This window comes from Rutilus rutilus, assembly GCF_951802725.1.
Source record: "Rutilus rutilus genome assembly, chromosome: 2".
In the NCBI taxonomy this organism is placed as follows: Eukaryota; Metazoa; Chordata; class Actinopteri; order Cypriniformes; family Leuciscidae; genus Rutilus; species Rutilus rutilus.
In genome coordinates this window covers 49,282,808-49,300,142 of record NC_140210.1, presented here as the reverse complement: position 1 = coordinate 49,300,142, position 17,335 = coordinate 49,282,808, and the positions used below count along the sequence as shown (strand labels likewise).

Sequence of the window (17,335 nt, the reverse complement as noted above, 5' to 3'; positions counted from 1 at the left end):
TTTGAAAGCATTTACTACCAGACACTAGGGGGAGCTTCGTAGAGAAAAAAACACTCAGACTTGCCTGGTGTCCCTTTAAAAGAGGAACAGAGAGCCGCGACATTTTGTTGGTTGAAAATATGAATGAAGAACATGCGTCATTTACTCCGTTGCTCTGATTGGTTGTAGGTCTATCCAATTGAGTGCAGAGGGGTTTTTTTTTCCTGGTTCGGTTGAGACACGCCCCATAATCAAATCTCTATGGAGCAGTATCAGACTCACATTCACATTAAGATCCAGATTTTTCTATATAATTAAAATTACTTCTTAAAAGTTGTTCTGATAAAGAAAAGGAAAATCTTTCGTTAAGGCACACACAGACATCAAGATTCAGTGTATGAATCTCAACAATGGTGACAAAAAGAATATTTAATTAGGAAAACAAGACAATTCAGATCATAATTTATTCATACCGCAATGCATGATGGGAGCCATGGATGAGTTTTGATTGGTGGCACCCAGAATGCACTGCAACATGCTTTATTATTGTCACCATTGTTGAGAATCACAGGCTGATTCTTGGTGTCAGTGTGTCCAAATAATTTAATTTTTCAAAGTCTTTTGATCAGAACAACTTTCAAGAATTCTTTCCGATTAAATTGAAAATGATTAACATGGCAAGTAGCTATATAAGGCACTTTGTGTCAAAAATGATTTATGGCCCTTGATTTATGACTTTTATGACATGCGTTTATGACCGGATGTTTGTACACATGGGGGTTTTATGACCACCTGTTTGTTGACCTTTGACTGTGTGTGTGTTTCCGGAATTTTTATGGTTGTGTGTTTATGATTGTAATCTGGTTGGTGTGAGAGGAATGTTTTTTCAGGAGGGGTGTTTTTATTATGGATAATATTCACAGAAGTCCGAAATTATGGATTTTCAGATTTCGCAGCCGCGTCCATAATGTCTGTGAATGGTAACGAAAAATGGTTTTATGAGAAATAGTATTGACAAATTAAAAAGTATGTAACAGGTATGTGAAATAAGATGTTAATATTATTAAGTATTCTAAAGTAAGTTTTAAACGTGTTGAACTTTCTATAATGATGAGATAATTTATGCGTCTCTCTGGCTAAAGTAGCATTTCCTTAAATCTTTCTGATCAGATGAAATGTTACTAATGTTTTCCAGATTCAACAAAATAACCAATATGAAATATATGAAAGAATATGAGATTTATTTTATAAATATTTGTTTTAAATGCTTAAACAGCGCTAGGTGAAGTGGGGTACGTGCTTACAGTTCTGTGTGCTTTGGCAGTCAGGTTCGCAGCGCTTCGATGGTTTGAGCTGGAGAGCTCGCGATGACCAGAACGGATCGGAGCACGTACCGAATGCCCCGTTCTGAAGACCGTATCATAACCCTGTAAACTCGGTGTGTCACTGATTTTCAGTGTGGAGATGTGTTCGCAGCCGCTCGCTGTACAAGACTAACATAATTCCACATCCACCCCCGGTGTGCGACTGTTCAGGTATCAAACATTGTTCAAGACAATTAAAAGATAGGACGGACACTATTTATTTTTTACAAGGAAAAGATTACGTTTCCCACGAACAGACAATCTTCTATCTCGTCGGCATCCGGGCTAGACTGCTATCTATAGACGTGATAATAAAATTTGAATGATCATTAACTAACGTCATTGTATTAGAGCGCGACGGGGTTCTGACTGTCCACTGTCTGTAGCCTAAGACAATGATGATTCTATTCATTTCAAATAAACATCCTCTCGACTATTCATGCCTACAATGTCTCAGTCACGCTGCCGGCAGATGGTCAAAAGAATTAAAAAATAATTATTACATTTCGTTCTAATTATTTTGATTATACTTTTATTTAGTAAACGAATCTGTTGTTTTTATTTATTTTAAGAAAATCCGCAAATATAGTATTCTAGTGAAGTAAATTTAACCATTGGATAAAAATAAAAGATAAATGATCGCAATATATTGCTCAACAATCAGAGCCATTATTTCGTTATGTTGTAATAGCCTAGCTTATAATTTTTTATCCATATTATAGTCAACATTTTTTATGAACTTTTTGATTATACTTTTATTTAGTAAACGAATCTGTTGTTTTTATTTATTTTAAGAAAATCCGCAAATATAGTATTCTAGTGAAGTAAATTTAACCATTGGATGAAAATAAAAGATAAATGATCGCAATATATTGCTCAACAATCAGAGCCATTATTTCGTTATGTTGTAATAGCCTACACTGTAAAAAATAAAATCGTAAAAAAACAGTCATTGACTGTCAGCTACGGCTGCCAAACAAAAACCGTAAAAATAAAGTAAAATTTCCTAATTTAAATTAAGTGCAAAAAACTTTTACAGAAATTTTCCTTCAATGTTTTACGGAAAAACAGTGTTATTTTACAGCTATTTCCTGAATTATTACGATCAAACACCTTCATTGTAAAAAAATCCCATAAAAAACAGTCAAATGACTGTCAGCAATGGCTACCATACAAAAACTGTAAAATTAATGTAAAATATCCTAATTTAAATAAGTGCAAAATACTTTTACAGAAATCTTCATTAATCTTTTTTAACGGAAATACACAGTTAAAACACAATTAATTCACTTTTTTTCTGATTTTTTACTGAAAAACATGCAGTTAATTATATGCATGACTTGCTGTGACTATACGTCACTACATCAGCAACTACACAGTTACTGTCTGTTAAATAAAGCAACATGCAGCATTTCATCAATGTTTCTCTGCTCATCCTGGACTGAAGCTCAGGCTCTACTCTTCAACACAATGGTGACACACGAAACACACCATACAGAAACACTTTAAACCCAACAGATCATTAAACACTACCAGATCTCTCAGGATCTCAGCATCTTCACTTATTACAATCAAGACTTTATTTCTTTCATACTAACATTCTTATTGAGAATTAACAGAGGTTTAGAAGTTGAAGTTTTATTGAAAAGAATAAAGTTTGATGTCACCATGATGGAGATTAGTGTTTGTTTTAGTTGGGCTCTTGACCTTTTAGTGTTTTACTTAAGTTTTTCTCTGGATGCTTTAACTGTGTGTCTCTGATGCATATTAGTTATGGTAGAAATCCAAGAGAAACTCCGATCAGATGATGTTGGTCTCTTTTTAGTGATTATAGTCATCATGTAGAATCCTGCTTCATTGATACCACCTGAAGTGTAAATCTGATTAAGTAATTAAATATTAGTTAATTTTTGCATGATAAAACTGCTATAGAAGATCCTGCAGTGCTGTGATACTCAGATTTTATGTAGTCATTATACAGAAAATGTTTTGACAGGATTATATAGACTCACTCAGACATCAAGAATCAGCGTATGAATCACAACAATGGTGACAACGAAAAAAAATCTGAACTACTATAAAGTCACAAAAAGGCTTTTTTGGTTGTCACCATTGTTGAGATTCATATGTTGATTCTTGATGTCTATACTACAAAAAAAAAATAATAATAACCAGCTCAAAACTTTTTCCATATAATATATATCTTTTTAAATTTCAGATTATTACAATATTGTTGCCAAAGATCATGTGGGATAATATGACATTATAAACTCTGTATAAAACTAAATACCATCTACATATTATGTCATCTAAACTAATATATTCAGAGATTTGGCTGTCATATCAGTGAATCAGATCATCACGATGACTGTAACATCACTGATGAATGACCAAGATCATCTGATATTTCTCTTGCATTTATTGCTATAATAAAGGTGTATTAAGTACACAGTTAAAGCAGCATGAGAAAATTAATGTTAAAAACTCACGGGTCATGAGCCCAACTAAAGCAGACACTGATCTCAATCATGGTGACATCAAATTTGTTTTAAAGCTGTCAGCTGCGGCTGTCAAACAAAAACCGTAAAAATAAAGTAAAATATCCTATTTTAGAAGTGCATAAAACTTTTACAGAAATTTTCCTTAAATGTTTTACAGAAAAACACTGTAATTTTACAGCTATTTCCTGAATTATTACGATTGTAAAAAAATATATGCATGTGAGAAATTATGACATTATAGACTTTGCATAAAGCTAAATTCCATCTACATGCAATGTAAGCTAATATATTCATATTTTTGACTGTCATATCAGAGAATCAAGCATCATATGATGACATCATCAAAGAATGACCAAAATCATCTGAAATTTTCTCCAGCTTTTATTGCTATAACAATTGTGCATCAAATACACAGTTAAAGCAGCCAAAGAAAAACGTAAGTTAAAAACTGAAGTCATGAGCCCAACTAAAGCAGACACTAATCTCAATCATGGTGACATCAAATTTATTTTAAAGTTTTTTACAATTTATTTAAATTACCATATTTTACTTTAATTTTAGGGTTTTTGTTTGGCAGCCGCAGCTGCCAGTCATTTGATCCTTTTTTTACGATTTTTTTACAATGAAGGTGTTTGATCATAATAATGCAGGAAATACCTGTGAAATAACAGTGTTTTTTCGGTTTATTTAAATTAGCATATTTGACTTTCATTTTAAGGTTTTTGTTTGGCAGCCGCAGCTGCCAGTCATTTGACCCTTTTTTTACGATTTTTTTTACAATGAAGGTTTATGATCGTGATTACTCAGGAAATACCTGTAAAATAACAGTGTTTTTCAGTTTATTTAATTTAGGATGTTTTACAGTTTTTTGGGGAGCTGACAGTCATTTGACCATTTTATCATTTAACTGTTTTCTTTCTGTTAAATTACAGATTATATTTGTAATTTTGCATACATTTTTATGTAATTTAAGAAAACAGAAAAAATACTGTATGAAAAATACAATACATTTTCTGTATAAAAAGTGTGAATTACTGTAATTTGTCATTAATGTCACAATACCTAAAATAACAGCTGAATTTTTATTTTACAGATATTATTTGTAATTTTACAGTGTTTTGAGTACAATTTAAAATGAAAGAAAATGATCGTAAAAAAATCACAGTTATTTTCTGTAAAATTAGGATTTTTTTTTACAGTGTAGCTTATAATTTTTTATCCATATTATAGTCAACATTTTTTATGAACTTATTTGATGATAGGTTTAAATGTTTCAGTTAAATAATCAGAATCTAATCCAATATTTGTATATAGCCCTACGCTATTAAAAGTTTAAACTAAAATACATTTATACGCAGATCGGTTAGTAGGCTACTCGCTAAACAAGAATTCCATTGTTTGCAACATGCTAAGTGCATAATGTTTGGATTTAAAATAATGATAAAAAATAAAAAAAATAATAAAATTTTACGCATGAAATAAAACATACATTATAACTTTTATTTATCTATGGCTAGTATGATATATTTTTATCGATGTATTAAAACGAAACCAGACTCCGCCCCTACTCCGCCCATCTCTCTGTCCACAGCGGTCTAAAAGGTATTTAAAAGACGGCCGTCGCACGGTCCCTCATTCGAAACTAAAATTCGCTGCCGTTTTTCATATCCTCGAGGCAATCTTCAAACATGGAAGGTAAGGACTATTTCTTTTATACTTTAAGCGGTGGTTTTTCTCAGTAATTAATTTATTTGTAAAAATAGTAGAGCTATGATTCAAACGATTGATGTTGTTTTAATCATTATTATTATTGGAAGACTCGGAATTTAAATCTGTGATTAAGATTATGGTTCGTTAGTCTTTCAGATGGTTGTACAGATAATTTATTATGTGTTTATAAACGATTTTCATTACTATGTAATTTTAATATATATTTATTTTTACACACATGGTTATTTTGGGTAATCTTACTAAAAATGGCTGTGGGGTGGGGTGCTGTTGCTTTTTACCCTTTGCCTTCGTATGACTTGACTTTGTTAAGAGTTTAAGTGTTTGATTTCTATGTAACATATGGTTTGTTATATTTGAAAGTAATATTTGTTTGCAGTTATTACGTGTTAGTTATATTTGAAAGTAGGTCTAATATTTGTTTGCAGTTATTATGTGTTTATAATGCCTTTTCATAACTACGTAATTTTGATATTTATATTTTAAACAAATTGCTATTTTGGCTATCAAAGTTTATGAAGCTATATTGTTTGTTGTTCCATGCGGTGGCTTTCGTTTGAGTAGGCCTTGTTATGAGTTTTTTGTGTTTGATTCGGTGTATGTTAATACGAGTTCTCTGATTTTAAAAAGAACTACGAATATTGCAATGTCTTCATGCTATGATCTACGCACTTTTGGTCCGGACTGCAGTGGTATTCCTTTCATAGTATGTTTTGGTGTGATGGCATTTGTGCTTGATTTGTTAGTCTTTTCAGATCCCCCATGTTCGAACCGCGATATCATGCGTAACCGTATGTGTTTTCATGGTAGCCTATCTGCTATGTAGTGTTTCACAATATGTTTTCAAAATGCGTGTGTGTGTGTGTGTGTGTGTGAGAGTGAGTGAGTATGATTGCTATGTTAGTCGACCGATGAGTTTACATGTTTGGTTATGAGAAAGGATGTAGGCAGGGGCTGCTGCTGCTCCGGGAGTGTCGTTTTATTTTTTATCTGTCCAAATGTACAATATTCATAGAATATAAAATTTGCAAATGTTTATTTAAATAGGTCTTTTATGCTCTAGAATCGAACATTGAGCTGCTTGCTTTTCAATCCATCGACAACCGTAAGTATATATTTTCTATTCTTATACACATATAAATATTGTCATAAATATACAATTTAATTTGACTTTTTCATGTATAACTATCATTTATTTATGTACATCATTTATAAACGTTATAATATCATATATTTTATCTTGTCCATTTTCTATGCACATCTCTATGAAATGCTATGATGCTATTATTATAATTCCATTCTGTATAAATTTAGGATTAGCTGGATGATTTTCATTGCATTTATTTTATGTAAACTATGATTTGCTATAGTGTATGGAATGTGTTATTATTAAATCTAGTCTCAATCTAAATATTTGTGCAAAGTTAAATTTACAAATCTACCATTTTGTCTTAGTGACAGCCACGCCAGAGAATATCGTAGACGTCTCGAACGCAGGTAAAATCGCGCTATCTCTCTGTTAGTCATATGAAACGTTAGTGTTTGACATTTGCCAAATATTTCTTCTACTTTTTTTTTCATCTTTTCACAGATCTGTTACAGTGGATCACCCCTAACTGTTTTGTGGATTTGACACAGAAAGAACCTGAAGAAGACCCCACAGCTACCAGTCATCCCGCTAGAATCAATACCCCTTTTTCTACGGTTTCACCAAGTTCTGATGATCGGCTTATAAGAGTTGTAGATCTGATTGATCTTACGACAGACTCCAAAGAACTGCCAGGCCCGAGTTTTCGTGAACCATCTCGAAAACGGCGAATCGTAGCACCCGAGACTGAACAAAATAATGGTAAATCTGACATTTTATTATTATATTTCATTTAATTTGATTATGAGATCTGTTTGTTATTCTAATCATACTTTCAATTATACATTGCTGTGATATACTTTATGTATTAGTATTTAATTTGAGTTTTATCATCTCTCATTTTTCACAGATGTGCAAGTAGTAGACAGTACTACTGATTTAGCTGACACTCCGAATGTCCTCGACATCTCAACAACAGGTAAGAGCGTACTATCATGATATAGACCGTAAGAATATATTTGTTTTGACAGTTGTTAAATATACTACCGTCTTTTGTCTTTTCACAGGTTTGTTGCAGATGCCTATACTGTCAGAATGTATCGATTTGTCGCAAGAAAACGCTGAAACACAAACCCCTGCTAGAGCCAGTACACCTTTTTCCAACGCGTCGTTGTGTTCTGACGATCAGCTTATGAGATGTGCAGATCTGATTGATCTTACGACGGACTCAGACAATCAACCAGGACCGAGTTTTAGCGCCCCACCCAGAAAACGTCGAAATGTGTCATACTCTACGCAAATCGTAGCACCCAAGACCAATCAAAATTATGGTAAATACTACATTTATTATTATTAATATGCTTCATTTAATTTGCTAATGAGATCTGCTATGATATTCTAATCATAGCCATGATATACTTTCTACAATAGTATTTAATTTGTGTTTTGTCATCTCTCAATCTTTACAGATGAGCAAGTAGACAGTACAGATGATTTGACGGCGTGGACCGAAACACAGCAGGATCGATGGGATCAAGTCTCATGGTCAAATGATGCTTACGACGAAGATGTTGTGAGAGCCAGACAATCGCCGTATCCTTTTCACGACCTGACGTCTGCTGAAGTAGAAGAAGAAGAAGAAGAAGGAGAAGAAGTGCATCGCCCCACGACTGTGCGGAATGATCAACCTTGTTGCAATAGTGCTCTGACACATGTTCTCATCAACAGACTTATTGCACAGGGCGAAGAGATTCGTCATAGAACTGTAGTGCTACACACAGAGTACCGTGAGCAGTCAGAGGTATACTACACATCGTTATGCCGTAAAATAGAGGAAGGGTTCACAGCGATTCACGACCATATGGATGCTCAGGACATAAAGATTCGTGAATTACAGACTATTTTATACGAACGGTATCGGAGCCTCGAAAATTCTATCCACAGATTGCAAGCAGTGGGGGATGAGAACAATGAACGAGTGCTTTTCATATTAAACGATCAGCTTAGGGAACGGCGTTTAATTGTCAATCTTCTCGGAGTTATAAGCAGTGCGGTACGTAGAAGATGAGAGGGAACAGCAGTGTATGATATTTTGTATTCATTTCAATATGTGCTATTAGATTTGTATTCTGTATTATTCTACGTGAATGTAGTAGCATCCCCTTACTTGTATTGTTATGATTTTTTTTATTTTTTTATTTTTTACATCGTGTTTCTAATTGAATTGTCATTTTCATTACACTGAATGCTCAGGGTTTTTGATATTTCATAATTTCAGGTCAATAGTGGTTTGTTCAAAATAAAAATTAAAATGGACATTGGCAAAAACAAACCAGCCGCCAATGCACAATGCTGTCTTCCAGACCAAAATCTTTCAGATACTCTACAGCGAATGTTTGATATACAAATTGATGGGACCCCTGATTTGTGTGACGGGTTACAACAAATGATAAATATGTATTCGGAATTTGTTCCAACATCTTTTAATGTAGAGCCGACGTCACAGTCTTGTAATTTAGAGCAAATAGAAATAGCTATTGAGAAATTCCCCAATATTAATCTATGTGATCGGCTACAAGAACTATTAAATGAATGTGATATACAAATTGTACAAGATGGTTATGCATTAAATGAACATGAAGCAGCATCTAGCGATGCATTACCCCCAGCAGGTAATGGCGAAATTGATCACCCATCGTCTATCAATGTTATCCCCCCAGGTAATTCTGCCACTGAGCCCACGACGGGTAGCAACGCCCCTGCCAGTACAGGTAATGTTGGTCCTGATATGACATCGTCTTGTAGTAGCACTGATAGGTCGACGACTAGCAACACTCGTACCCCTTCGGGCCCAACAACGTTAAGTAGGTCCGCCATTGAATCACTGATTCGTGAGGGTGGGGTTGTAAACGGTTATCATATTTTACCTCGACCCCGTTTCAATAGTATCGAATTGCGTAGAAGTATGAATCTGAGGGATATTAACTCTACAGATTTGGCTGCGTATAACATCTTCTTACATGACGCTCTTAGCGAAATTGTATCGTATTCTAGAGATCTTGGTGGTGATTCTACTGTCATCAATTTGGCATTGACGGCCCCTAGTATGCAATACCCAGTCAACGTCGTTTTAACGGACAGAAATAATTACGACGTTAATGAACTTCTCGAACAATTCGAGAAAATTTTACAGAGCGACGAACAGATTTTATCTGACGAAACTATCGAGATAGAAGCAAGTGTGGCTATGAACAGGAGAGGTGGTGGGCGGCGTAAACTTACGGATTTGGCATTGAATCAGGTGATAAAAAAAAAAAAGATGAGTTTATTTTGCCCCAACAATATTTCAAATAAATTATGCCTATCTATTTGCTTGGCGCGTTTTCTTGAACCCCAATTACCAGAGAACATGCTAGAAAGACGGGCGACCGTCATCAACCAAAACGCCGGTTTCGCAATCGACTGCGAGATAGGACTCGGTGACTTAGAGGCGTTTGAACGACTACTTGACATTAAAATCGTTGTTTTTTACAGAACTGCAGGTGGCGTGTTAGAAACGTACAAAAATCACAATGATCCTCACCCGAAAACGATATGTCTCTATTTGCATGACGCACATTACTACATGATAACCAATCTCACAACGTTCATAGGTACATCCTATGTATGCGAATACTGTTATGGCGGTTATGAAAATCAAAGACAACATCAATGCGCACACGTCTGTAATGTATGCCACGACGCCGAATGTTACAAAGTACCTAAAAGAACTGTGCATTGTACCGATTGTCTGCGTTTCTGTAAATCGAGCTACTGTTACGACATGCATAAAAAAATCCCTCCGGGGCGCGTCAGACCGTCATGCGATGTGGTTAAATATTGCAAATTATGTAACAGACGATACGACGTCATAGGAAATTCCAAAGAACGTCACAAATGTGCGGCAGTCCGATGTATCTATTGCGGCGTCGATCTACATGATATGGGGTTACACAAGTGTTTTATAACTCCCCTACCCCCCAAGGAGCCTACCGAGAAGTATATTTTCTACGATTTTGAAACTCGTTATGAAAATGGACGACACGTAGCAAACTTCGTATGCGCAATCACCTTTAAAGGTGAGAAATTTGTTGCTGGAGGCACCGAATGCATTGCGGCGCTATTCGATCGATTCAGACAACCCCGATACGCTGGCTACTGTTTCATAGCCCATTACGCATCAAGATTCGACTCATTTCTCATTCTTGAGTATTTTTGCAAAGCAGGGCTTAAGGTAGACATCATTATGCAAGGGTGTAAATTAATTTTCATGTACGATGATGTTTTTGCACAGCGTTATATAGACTCTTATGCATTCATCCCCATGGCTCTGTCTAAGATGCCAGCGGCGCTAAACTTGACCACGACTGAAAAAGGCTACTTTCCCCATCTTTTCAACAGGGTAGAAAATGCAGCCTATATAGGCCCCTACCCCGACAAAAAGTACTACAATCGTGACAACATGTCTGATAAAGACCAACTAAAGTTTGATTCATGGTATAGCACAACGGTGGGTAAGGAGTTTAACTTCGGGAAAGAGTTGTATGAGTATGGGGTAAATGACGTAGTCTTATTACGTGAAGCATGCATGAAATACCGCGAGGCGTTCATAAAATGTACCGAACTCGACCCTTTTGGGTTCACGACGCTAGCTAGTTGCTGCATGGGTGTCTTCAAAACGCATTATTTGAACAGCGGTACGTTAGCACTGACCCATAACAATGCATATGTTCGACAGAGTAAGACCTACTCAAACGTCTCGATCGAATGGCTCGAGTATGTGAAAAAGACTCGAAACGTAGACATTTGTCACGCAGTTAACCGAGGCGAAGTCTCGGTCGGGCGCTACTTTTTAGACGGGTACTACGAGCAGGCCGGCATACAACACGGCTTAGAATTTAACGGTTGCATGCACCATGGACACGAATGCATGTTTAACGCCTATGAGACACACCCCTTGTCGGGAGTCCCCTACGGTGTTCTCAGAACGCGATTTGCCGATAAGGTTGAAATTCTACAGAATGTCTATGGCATGAAAATTGAGGTTCTTTGGGAGTGCGAATGGAATAGAATGAAAAAGACCGACCCCTCTGTGATAGAATTCATGACCACTTATTCGAAACCCGAGCGGCTGAAACCACGAGAAGCACTGTTTGGTGGGCGTACTAATGCTTATAAACTCTATCACAAAGCGGCGGTTGGTGAGAAAATAAGTTACGTCGATTTTACCAGCTTATATCCCTTCTGTCAGGCTAGGAAGAGCTATCCTATCGAACATCCACAAATCATTTTCAAAGATTTCGAACCGATTGAAAATTATTATGGTCTTATCAAAGCGACTGTCTACCCTCCACGTAAATTACTACTCCCTGTTCTCCCTTACAGATGCGGCGGAAAACTAATGTTCCCGTTATGCAGGACCTGCGTCCACGACCAAAACCAGTTAACGGTCTGTAGTCATACGGACGAAGAGAGGGCCCTGTCAGGGTGTTGGGTTAGTATCGAACTTTTAAAAGCAATCGAGAAGGGGTATGTGGTTGCCAAGATAGACGAAGTGTGGCATTTTCCGCAGCAGTCAGATACGTTGTTTTGTGACTATGTGAAGACGTTTTTACGTTTAAAACAGCAAGCATCGGGGTATCCGTCGAACGTCGTCACGGATGCCGACAAAAATGCATACATTCGCGAGTATTTTGAAAAAGAGGGGATACATCTCGACCCCGAAAAGATTGAGTACAACCCCGCGCAGAGGTCCATTAACAAATTATTGCTTAATAGCCTTTGGGGGAGGTTCTCTATGAGGGAAGACCTACCAATAACCATTATGGTGAACGAACCTGAAGAATTTACCAAAATTGTTTTTGGCAAAACCGAATCATTGTCGTGTTTCACATTCGTCTCAGAAGATGTAGCTCTTGTTCAGTATCGCGAACCCAAAGGGAGTGTTCGTAGTACTAAAGATATCAATGTGTTTGTGGGGGCGTTTACAACAGCACATGCACGGTTGGAGCTGTACAACCTGATGGACAAACTTGGCGACAGATTGCTTTACTCCGATACCGATAGCGTTATTTTCGTGTCTAGGGAGGGCGACTGGGACCCTCCGTTGGGGGATCATTTGGGGGAACTAACGAATGAAATAGACGATGGGGATTACATCACAGAGTTTTGCTCTAGCGGTCCTAAATCTTACGGTTATCGGACTGCCAAAGGCAAAGTGTGTATGAAAGCTAAGGGTATAACGTTGAATGCTAGAAATTCCAAAGCTATACGCTTAGACAGTCTGATTGGTCTGGTTGACAGCTATGTGACGAAGAACGATGACACGCAATGCATCATGGCTCATACTGAAAACATTGTGAGAAATAAAACGACTCTCACATTGCACAACAAATCAGTTGTTAAAAAGTTTAAGGTGGTGTACAACAAGCGTAGACTGTTGCCCGATTTCACTACTCTACCTTATGGCTACTGATGCAATGTCACATAGAGGGTCACGGGATGCTTCTGATTTTGATTTCAGGCTTCAACATCCATTTAGTTGTGTATTAAGTGGACCCTCCAATTCTGGAAAGTCTTATTTTGTAAAACTTTTGTTGGAAAATGGTTTGAGTTTGATATCTAAAAAAATTGAAAACATTGTTTTTCTGTATGATTGTTGGCAACCGCTTTACGACGAATTGCATAAATTGTATGATATTAAATTTGTGGAAGGAATACCCCCGACTCTGAATGATGATGATTTACTTCCCGTCAACAAAACCAACCTGCTGATTGTGGATGATATGATGCGTCAAGCTAGCGGGAATGCTGAGATTGAACGGGTCTTTACGCAGTATGTGCATCACCGTAATCTCAGCGCTATTTATATAGTTCAGAATTTATTTGTCCAGGGTAAATCCAGCCGTACCATCAGCTTAAACACCAATTACTTGATTCTGTTTAAAAATCCTCGGGATGTTAATCAAGTGGCGGTGTTAGGACGACAAATGTACCCCGGAAATGCAAAATACTTTATGGAGTGTTATCACGATGCTACCAGTCAACCCTTTGGATATTTAATGATAGACTATAAAGCAAAAACTCCTGAACAATACCGACTCAGAACGGGTCTGCTTTCCGATCGTCAAGTGGTTTATCTCCAGAAAAAAAGAAGAACGTAATAAATAGGCATGTCAGCACGACTTTGTAAGCATCTGCCTATGTTAAAACTGCTACATAAGGCCACCCCTAAACACCGTCGGCTTATTTTACAATCGGCATCCGACGATTTCATTTTAACGTTGTGTGAAGTGGCTCTTAACATCCTATATGGCACAATTCCGGTCAGTCATCAACAGTACCGAAAACTGAAAAAGCGAAAAGCCGAAATTAAATTTGTTGCCAGTAAAAAATTTGGAATATTGGCCAAGAAGCGGATCTTCAACCAGAGAGGGGGGTTTATTCTACCACTCCTGAGCATTGCAGTACCCTTTATTTCAAGCTTAATAGCCGCTAGACGGGGGTGAGGATGGAGCATGCTGAGAAAATGTACTTAGTCCCACAGCATCAGCTGGAAAAGTTGAAATCTGGAAATGGTCGTGAGAATATTCAACAGGTTGTTGAGAACGATCTGGATGATTCTGTGAGAAATATTTTACTCAGGACTGATTTGAATCAATATGAAAAAGCCAAGATTTACACAAACATCCTGAGCAGGTTTTTGGCTATCGTTAAACAAGGCGATCGGGAGACCAGTATGCTAACGTTGGCATTACCCCACCCAGACCCCGGTCAAAAAGACGATGTCGTAGCCACCAATGTCGAAGCCGGTGGAAATGTGGAAGATGTTGTTGCAGAAGTTCTGAAGAATGTACCGGCGAGAAGCGTGAAAAACAGTAGATACATATTAGACAAAATGTCAAAAGCTAAAGGAATAAGCTCTTGGACTGAGTCGGGAGAATTTGTGTTCAGGGGTAAAACTGTACAAGGATCACACATGGTTGATTTGCTAAAAAATGTCACGGCGCCACAAAAGGTTCGGGATGACCGAAGACCTCTAGGATGGTCTGAGTTTCTACAGGCATTTGCCGAATTAAACATCCCTTTTTCTACGGTTCCGAATCATCATGTTAGACGTATGATCAACGGTCTAAAGAGTACGTCTGCTACACCAACATCACCCCATATTCGACCGTCTAAAAAACCCCGACGATATGACCGTTCTTCATCGAGATCGTCAGAAGATGCCATTTTTAAATCACCGTCTATCGATAGACGGCAATGGCTAGAATTTTAAAGCATCCATTTTATTTGCATGCATGGAATATTTTAACGCATTAAACGCTGTGTGTGTGTGTGTGTGTGTGTGTGTGTCGTCTGTTTGATCTGAAATAAAAATATTGAAAATGATGGATTTTTGTGAAATTTTATTTTATTTATTTTTTATATAAAAAATACAATATAGAGTGATTACTCAATCATGATTCAATGATATATTACACGTCTGCACACAATGAATACACGAAAACATTTTTTCATTACAATCATACGGACTTAATCTCTGAACAAAGAGCGAAACCATTTTATCATTTTTAATATGATCATAACTATATAGTTTCATCACGTCGTGATAGTTACGACCCTTGACTAAATGATATAGAAAAAACACACAGTGCTGGCCACAAGTATCTGATGAAAAATCCTGGACACATCTGTCCGAATACATAACGTCGACATCATTGGTTGTTAGGAAGTTATTGATGGTGGCTGGAAAACGTTCGCTGTAGGGGGGATTACCGAAACTGTCGAAAAAACACACTGGTCCATCTTGAGGCAAATAAATAGCAAGCCAGTGCTCTCCTGGTAGGTGTGCAGGGTGCGTATTAATTATACACAACGCTGGTAAGTTCCTTACAGATTTTTTAGGTAGTTGATCGCTTGGGAGAACTCCGAGAAAATGAGTATTGCCCGTGATTTTATCCATGATCCCCGTGAGCTGTACCGTATTTATTTTCAATAGTAATCAACCAGGACCTGTCTGCGGTTAGACACTTCGACGATACTGTCAAACACAGCATAAACGATCAAGTTAATAGTATGCGGCAGCGCTTGTCTGAACCGCGCTTCGAGTCTGATATTTCCGGATTTGATGAGGGATATGTGTTGCCCACAGTCTTCATCAGGTGTTAGGTTAAAGGCGTAAAGCGTGTACCCGTTCAGGAAATCGCTCCTGTCGATAGAGAGTGCCTGGTTTTTAAGATGTCTTCCGGTCGTCATTGCTAGCTGGTAAAATTCGCGAACTGCCAATCCTGCCTCAAAATTGGGTTGTAGAGGTTTTGCAGGGAATTGTTGACCGTCGACGTAGACCGCCAGGAACTCCAAATCGTAATGTTTGAACGCAAAAGGGTTTTTTTCGTAGGACCCTGTGAAAGCATCGTTATCGACCATAGCTAGGACGATAGATTTTGGCAGCGTCCCTAAAAACAGGTTTTCTTGATTTGAAACGCGTGACCCCGCGGGTATGGAGAAGTTCTTTAGACATACCCTATCTATGGGATACTTGGCGGTAGTAGAGAGCAGTGCCTGGGCGTGCCCCAGTCTCACAGGAGGTGATACAGACACTTTCTTGACATATAGGGATGCTGACACAATTTTTAATTTGTATGCTACATCATCAGCCCTCATCAGACAGAACTCATCTTTACCACGGGTCAGACGTATTTTGATGTCAACGCCATTCAGCATTAATTTTTCTTGAAAGAAAATATCACTGTGAATAGGAGCCAGCAGCTCCACCACCTGACCACCGTTTGTGTAGAGCGAACGTTTCGTCAACCCCGCGTTACGGCCTCCAGGATCATTCACATCCATGTGTCCGGCTGTGTCTTTGTAAAACAGACCGGCTGAGAAAAGTGATTCCAACGCATCTTTACTGTAGTTGATCAGACTCTCTATGATGCATCGATAAGGATACGTGCTCGAACTCTGGGATATCAGCCGATCGCCGAGGCTCACATCAACTTGTGAAAATATAGTGGCTCCGGGGTAGTTTATTAGGCCCACCCTTGCAGGGGCTGCGATATCACCTCCGTCAGGACCCGTGATTTTAAGTTGTAGATATAATAATGTATTATTTAGATCCACATAATCCTCGCCGTTCCCTGCTATGAAAAACTCCAAAGGTGCAGAGTCCGATATAGCGGATAAAGGGGGGACTTCCAAATACCCGTTTTTCTCAATAACCGTTTGCGTCAGTGGCACCGTAAATAAGTCCAACTCAGACTTAATGCATTCTCCCGACATGCGGTGCAGTAGCGACATGTTAGAATATGGTTTTTATGGATCTCTTAACCACTGCTTTTCGTCTCGCAGGCTTCTTACGCTTTCTACTTACGACTGAACGAGCCATTGGTCTACGTGATGTTTTCTTCTTTATCCGATGACCACGCCTCCTTACACCCGGTGGTTTAGACATTCTCTTACGAGCCATGACCATCAGACCCGAACCGTCTTGAGCTTTAGCATTATCGTTATACGTTCGCGAAAATGCATTTGAAACGACATCAGATACTATATTTTTGGCCGCAGATTTTAGGTGGGGTTTTGCGATACTAAATCCTCTTTTTAGCAAAGGTATGGCCATCCTAAACAGACCT

General features: G+C 37.7%; 1 protein-coding gene across 1 annotated transcript; it reads left to right on the top strand.

Annotated features, from left to right (window-relative positions):
* The first annotated feature begins 6,837 nt into the window (after window positions 1–6,837).
* LOC311286636 (uncharacterized protein) lies at window positions 6,838–13,007 on the top strand. Its single transcript, XM_084402897.1, has 5 exons — window positions 6,838–7,069; window positions 7,164–7,421; window positions 7,570–7,638; window positions 7,727–7,990; window positions 8,129–13,007. The coding sequence occupies exons 1-5, from the start codon at window positions 6,946–6,948 to the stop codon at window positions 8,725–8,727; spliced, it is 1,314 nt and encodes a 437-aa protein (XP_084259023.1). The 5' UTR covers window positions 6,838–6,945; the 3' UTR covers window positions 8,728–13,007.
* The last annotated feature ends 4,328 nt before the right edge of the window (window positions 13,008–17,335 follow it).